Source organism: Drosophila gunungcola, assembly GCF_025200985.1.
Source record: "Drosophila gunungcola strain Sukarami chromosome X unlocalized genomic scaffold, Dgunungcola_SK_2 000023F, whole genome shotgun sequence".
Lineage (NCBI taxonomy): Eukaryota > Metazoa > Arthropoda > Insecta > Diptera > Drosophilidae > Drosophila > Drosophila gunungcola.
In genome coordinates, this window is record NW_026453185.1 from 676,536 (window position 1) to 684,218 (window position 7,683).

General features: G+C 37.5%; 1 protein-coding gene across 1 annotated transcript in view; it reads right to left on the reverse strand.

Annotated features, from left to right (window-relative positions):
- LOC128260442 (neurogenic locus Notch protein) overlaps positions 1-7,683 on the reverse strand; it is a 42,650-nt gene extending 34,967 nt beyond the window's left edge. The window contains 1 exon segment of the mRNA XM_052993451.1: positions 7,079-7,683. Within this exon segment, the coding sequence (XP_052849411.1) occupies positions 7,079-7,238 (160 nt within the window). The 5' untranslated portion in view covers positions 7,239-7,683.

Sequence of the window (7,683 nt, forward strand, 5' to 3'; positions counted from 1 at the left end):
ATATTTTTTTTTTTTTTTTTGGTAATTGAAGTGCACTTGAAAACATATGCGACACTTTGACAAAATCCGCCCTCGCCGGAAAATAAAAAAAAACGCAGAGAGAGAGAGAGAGAGAGAGCGAGTTGGAGTTCAAAAGGTCGAGGCTGAAGGAAATGCGCGCCAAACTGAAAAAAGGCCACGCAGGCGCACACACAAAAGGGTTGTTGTCGCTCGAAAATCCATAAAAATAATGGCATATGAGTGATATTGTATGGAGTCTCGGTCTCTCTTTTACTCCGCTTGTGTACTTTAAATAAACTGAAGCATTTAACACTTCCGGCAGACAACAAACCAGCGTGTGAATGTTTAGTTTAAGTTTGGAAAAAGAGGAAGATAGAAAGAAGGCAGAGTTCGAGTTCGAGTTCGAGTTCGATTCATATTTACTTTCTGCGACTGTTAATTTGTCACAAAAAGAAATGCTAGTTCTTCTGGCGCCGCACGGAATGGTGGCCTTATGCAAATGTGCTAAGGGAAAAGTCAAAGAGAAAGAGGCTGAAAATTCAATAGATGCATCCAAAAGATATGCCTAATCAATGCTAAGTGATCGTTCGGCTGAAGTGGAACCAAGACGCTAATGATCGTTGCATAAAAGATACAGCTTAAGGAGCACTAAATAAGTTGCTTAAAATTCAACTGAAAAGTTGCTTCTGGGATTCAACTGAAAAGCTATCTTATAGATATTGTCAAGACAATTTCTTTCTATATAATTTGGTTGTAAAAATATGTTATAGGTTTTTTAGACAACCAAATTCGTTTTTAGATGTTAGACCTAAAAATGTAATTGTTGTTATTAATATGTACTTGAATCTAACATTACCCAGAATTTCTTTCAATTACTTATATCAAAAAAAAAGCTTCTTTGTCTATTTAAAGTTTCTCAATTGTTTTGGTAACTTCAGCCAAAACAAAGTACATCCTTTTTCGTATTTCCTTGAGACTCGAAAAGCATCTTAAGTACTTTAGAGCCAACAACTGTCAGATGCTTGAAATTTGAGATGCATTTTCAAGTGGCAGCTTGAAGCATGTGTTTATCTCCGTGTTTGTGTGTCCTGCAGTCTTAAAGATACCTTTTTATTTTGTTTTAAGTATCTTTCATGGTATCCAGTTACTTTACATTGTATCTACTTTAATAAGTATCTTAATGGTTTACCAAAATATCTAACTCATTTTTAGCAACCGATCTTTAAGGGGAATAAGAAACATACATAGATTGCAATCAAAACTAGTCTTAGGCATTACATATATCTTTATTACTGTGCAAGAATCGCATCTCTTTACGATGCGCAATTCCTTGCTAATGCTGCTTGAGTGTATCTTTTAAGGTTCTTAGGCTCTTATAGACCACCATGAAGATGTATCTTTCGGTCATATCATCCCGTATCTTTTGGCAGTGCGTTTTCCCTCGACCACCGATCATTATTGTTATTATTATGCAAGCCAAAGTATCTATGCATCTCTTAAAGTCAACCACTCACTTCAGCTTGCACCGATCTCTATTTCTTCCTCTTTACAGATGATTCTCAAACACGCACATGAGGAGGAAGATGGGAGAATGAGGCGGATAAAGAGAAGACAATGAAAAAGGAGGAGAAGAAGAAGGAAAGGAACGGAACGGAACGGAAAGGAGAAGGTAGAAAAGACAAAGTCGGAGCAATTTCAGTTTCAACTTGAGAAGACGACGAGCACACGATCGGCGACTGTCGTCGATCCGCTCAAGTGTATATAATGATGATTGTCATTTTTCATTGCCTCCTCCAAAACAGGATAGAAGACGGGAAAGAGACGGCCTATGGGTTGAGCGAAAGAGACGGGGCGACAGAGCCAGCTTGGCCAAGAAGTTTCTATGCCAACTGATTGCGTTTGCCCAGGAAATCGTAAATTTCTTTAATGCCAAGACCAGGGCAAAGAAAAAGAAATTTTATTCAACACAGCATGTAACAGCAATTTTCTAATTATTTTGTGTTTATTCGGTTTCTTTTTGACTGCCCAAAAACATGTTTACAATTATTTTTAAGTTTTATCATCAAATTACATTTAAAAAAATTCCTATGGCTAGGTTATTGAACCCATAAATTTCGCAAATATCTTAATTAGTTTTCTTCGACTACAGGAAATTTGTATTATTAATCATAAGAGATTGCAACCTAGGATTGTCTTCTAAAGATTCGCAATATTAAGGGCACCCTCTTTGTAAACCATTTAATTTAAAGAATTGTCCCTATTAATTTTTAAGCCTTAAATAAGTTATTTATATAAAATTATTTATTATAGCGCAATGAACCAAAAATATAACTCCCGAATTCTTTAGCATTTTCATAGTCTGTTTAAGACTTTTGTATGTCAAATATAAATTACTGCTTAATTGTTTATAAAAGTGGTAGCGAAAATACTATCCGCCAATTTATCAGCATTTTCAACCGCCAGGCAGATTAGTTTTAATCGAAGCTTAGACAACACACAGGTATTTTCATTAACATCGACGTTTTCCAACCGATTTCCCACTTTTCGAAGACAAAACGAGAGAGCGTGCTGCTTGTATAAGAGAATCGGAACAGATCCCATGGCAACATAGCGTGCATTGCAAAGGGGGATTTGCAGGGGCGGGGGCAACCCAGGAGGGGGGGGGTGGGGGCGTGGCAGGGGCCCAGCCTAAAAGCCCAAAAGCCAGGAAGACAAAAAGAGACCGGGTCGAAAAGCGAAGGAGAGAAACCAAACCAAACCAAACCAAACAAGACAAGACACTTTGGGTAATATCTATAAAAATTGCTGTTGGTTGCTTTGGGGGGCGAAGAAGGCAGGGTAAAGGGGCGGGGCTGGGTCGAAAGGAGGGGTTCTTCTGAGGTTGTCAGCCTTTTTTTTATTTTTTTTTTTCTTGTATCTCTCAGATACTTCTACTTGGCGATCGCATTCGCGTTCAAGAACAAGCCACACAAAGGAGAGAAGACCAAAGAGACCAGCCAAGAAAACCCAAGAAAAAAGAAGAAAACGAAAGAAAAATAAAAAGGAAAAAAAAAAACTAAAAACTTGTTCGGTCAGTGCGTCCGTCTGTTTGTGTGTATCTTGTATCTCGTCGTCTTGGCTCAAACCGTACCTGTATCTGTGTGTGTGTGTGTGTGGTACCTGTATCTGCTGGTCTTAAAGTGTGTGTGTGTGTGTGTGTGTGTGTTGGCCTGGCCATAAAGAAAACTCATTAAACTGGCCATGGCAGAAAGAGTAAGTCAGGGCGCACTAATTCGCCTGGCCATCATTAAAAGTCAATAAAGGCCGCGAAGAGCGGAGAGTGGAGAGTGGAGAGTGGAGAGTTGAGATTTAGAATCCATACACAATCCATGGATTTTTCAAAGCGGATTTAATTGCAGACACACCGACACATACTGACTGTTTTCATAATTAGTTTGACCAGCAAATCATACACACATGTGGAGAGGGAATAGATGATGAAAACCTCAATTCATCGCATCGCATCGCATCGCATCGCCGATGCCTAGCCATTTGAGGCATTTTCCCAAGACAAAACTTGGCTTGGAAAGCAGTTGTCAACAGGAGAGATGGGCTGGGAAAATGAATTTCATGTTTATGCAATGACGATGGGAACAAATAACAAATATCAGCAAAGCGAAGAAAATCACAAAAAATCAGTGTGCAAGCAAAGAAACAAATACAAAAATAAAAATAAAAATAAAAAAGCATTGTGGATTTCCGGAGAGCAAAGAAGCGAGCAAAGTAGACATTGGCAAACAAAATTCTACCTGAAAACCTTGCCAATTCTGGTTTCGAGGTGTGTCCCGAAAAACAGGATCGGCATCGGCATTGGGATCGCCATCGCCATCGCCATCGCCATCGGGATCGGGATCGTCTGGAACGGAACTGCTCTGCCTTATATCCAATGCCATATCAAGTTACCGACCAGGCAACAAGATTCCACTTCTCTTTTTTTTTGTTTTTGGTTTTTTGTTTTTTTTTTGATTTTTTACTTTATCACTTACAGGTTTTTTTTTTTGGTTTTTGACCAGGCGAAAGGCAAGGAGTAACAGCAGATTTAACACTTGAGAAATTAGCCGATTTCATATACCGTTTTTTTAATTAAGTCTTCTTAAGTTACTGATGGGAAAGTTATATTTTTAAGTGATACTTTTTTCTTTTTTTTTTTTTGTTATTTGGGCCAACGTCGGCGGTGTCGATTAATTAATAAATGCGACAGTAAATGGTCGATAAGTGGTTGTCTCGAAATTAATTGAGACGCCGAAATAAAAGAGAGACTTTCACAATAATCTGGGGGTTTTAAGTGCCGCGCGTCCTTGGAAAAGGGTTTTGAAGTCGTGAGAATTGGCCTGATTTTTGGATTTTATTTTGGGTGTAATAAATGAGTGATTCACCTTAATTAATACATATTATCTGCATTGCTTTGAACTTAAGATTTATTCATAATATTTGCATTTTATTTAAGACACTTATGAAGACATTTTTTGTTATCGATCGCTAGATCATTTGCTGGCGCAATATATTATTGTTTGTTGTAATTATTTACTTGAGTTTACCTCTTACTTTGTTGCTTTAAGAATGTTGTCTAAGCTGTTCTTAATGATCATTTTATGCATACTTTATTATAACTTATCAATAATTTATTCACGATTTCTAGTCGAACTTTAATTGATCCTACAATATTTAGAAGGTTAACTTAGCTGCCTTAGTTGAATTGAACATAATTTTGTATTTTGTAATGCCGTAGTCATAATATTTTTTGTGAGCCGTATGTTGAGTTATTAAGGACCTATAAAAGTTTCCTAATTTTTGTATTGTGGTATGCTTTCGACTGCAAAAATAGTACAAGTATGTACAATTTTAAAGGTTACATATATTTCCCAGCTGTAAATCTAGGTAGTACTACCCTCATCCGCCAGTTGATCCTCAGTTTAAAGCGATATATTCCTTCAATATGAGTGCTCTCTTCCCCTTTAATTTTATTGCCATTAAATTTAGTTGCAACTTTATGTGGATGATCCATCCATTCCGATCATAAAATGCACATTTTACGACCCATAACCATGGGCATGTTGGCTATGGATCGCTATATACCGACTTTATGCGCATGGGTTATATAGTATTTATATAGTATTTACTGAAGTCTAGGCGAGGGCTAATTAAGGAACCACCGCCGTGTGCGTGACTTACGAAAGTCAAGAAATGTGTTTTTGGTTTTTATTTTATTTTTTTTTTGTTTTTGTATTTTCGGGGTGCACACACAGGATATACAGGAAATAGCTGAGCGAGAAAGAGCGAGCGAGCGAGAGAGAGAGAAATAAATACGAGGCATTCAAAAGGGAGCAGAGCTAGGGCAGGCAGAAAAGATACAAAAGTATCTGAAGCGCGATACTCGACTATATTTTCTCTCTTTCACGGCTCGATGATGCCCCATCCCGCTCGCTCGCACGCTCACTGCATATCGTAATTTGATCTTTCAGCAAGCAGCAGCAAAAAGGACGCGCATGTGCAATATGCCAGGATTCAGGGGTTGCTCCTGCTCCTGCTCCTGTTCCTGCTGTTTCACTTTTGGCTCCAGGAGCCCAGCTGTCGTTTATTCTATATGCTATATAGTAGTCCCTGTCCCTTCTGCCCCGATATGATGAAATCGAATGCGGTGGTGGTGGTTGCTTGTTGGTTGTTCTTATTGTTTTTGTTGTTTTTGTTGTTTTTTTTTATATTTTTTTATTTTTGATCCCCGAAACCGTTACGTGCCACATTAAACCTGCAAAAAATAAAACCCTAAATTGTTGGCTAAATGCAGGCGTTCGATCGCCGAAAGTTGAATAAACTTGGATTGGAGCAAATGGGGCGTAAACTTTTCAAAAAGAATATTAATAACCTTTTTTTTTCTCACCGGCATATTTAGACATTTTTTTCTATACATATTGTTAAGAAATGTTACCTTAACCATTTGCTAAAAGGGTACTTTTGATTGCTTACTATCATGAATTACTTAGTTGACTGTCATAGTAGAAATCTGACTTAAGACCCAAATAAAACATTAAAACATTACGATTAAAAAAATTTGTTTGTGGACAAAATTGAAGCAAGTTTACTGTTACAACTTACAAGACCGTTCCAACTCTATCCATCCTAGCTAAAAACGTTCAAATGTATTTAAAGGGTAAAGTCTTCTGTAGAACTTTAGAAAACTGTATTTTTTGGGCTTACACATTCAAAAAGTTAAAAACTATTTTTATTTCTATTTATGTACTATTATTTCAAAGGATTTATGAGGGGAAATACGAGGCATAATTGAGCGGCGGCTTAGAACTTGTATAGCGAATACCTAAACTTGGAAGATCAGTTTAATAACCACGAGATTCCAGGCTAATATTGAGGGTTGTTTATTTTATAAATTTGTTCATACCAAAATCGTATGTCAAAACTTTAAAAAAATCTACATAATTTTTTTTAACATAAAAAGGGTTTACTCATTTCTCATTAGCGTACTCAAATTGCGTTTTTTTTATTCTAATCCATTTGAAAATATAAAAAATTGCGAAAAAGCGCTAGAAAATTACAGGTACAGTGGCCAAAGAGTATAAAACGCGAGTGGAGTTGATTTCAGTTACGTTTAATTATACCATACAAAGCAAGCTACATATATAGTGGTTAGTCCTTAAAATGCAATTACAACCGTAATTTAGGATTGATTAAGATCTGGGAATTGGTTTTAAATCTATCCAATAAAGTATAAGAGTCTACAGCTTAATGGTGTTTCAAGTTATAGTTTGGTGTACCAGAACCGTAATAAGACCCTGGAATTCATGTTTCGCAAGTGGAATCTGGGACTTGTAGACCTGTAAGTCGTCTAAAACCTCTAAATCTCTCTTTGTTAACTATAAATTCCAGTCGAATATCATCCAGTTTTTTGTAGCTTTAGACACTTTTGGTTGCATGAAAGCCGCAATTTAGTGTTCTTGAGCCCTGCAATTCCTGTTTTAGCGCCCACCCTTTTTCCGCGACTTGTGCTGTGTCCCCTCGTTCTTATCGGCGTCTCCTCTTTACTCACCAGTTCCGCGAACGGTGTGCGGCAAATTCGCAAACGCCAGCGTCAGCAGCAGCAGATGCAGCGACGCTGGCAGCGAAGCGACCGCATGCATTTTGTTAATCCAAAAACAAATCCAAGTGTTTAGTGCGCGACTGCGACGTCGGCTGCGCTGCCATTCCATTGTAATCCAGTTTTCCAGTTAACCACTTTTCCAGTTTTTCACTTCTTCTGGTTTCTTTTTCTCTCCTCTTTCGGTCTCTCTTTGAGGATATTTATTTAACAAAGGAATTTAATTTGTTTCGTATATATTTAAGTGTTTAATATATCTAACGGTGTTTTATAGTTTTAAACTTTAAATGTTAAAGCTTTTTTTGGTAAACCAAGAGGAGACACTCTCCCGACGACGGCGACATTTTCCGTTTTGAAACATTAAAAAAAATGCCAAAAAAAAGAACAATATTTTGTCGTATTTCTTCGAGGATCGAGCAAATATTCAAATTACCGACCGACGCCGCACGCTTTTTGCTCTTTCTTTCTCACTCTATCACTCACTTTTCCGCTCGTCCGCTTTCAACCGTTTCATGCACTTTTTCGCTTCGTTTTCAATTCAAACCGATCTGATCGCA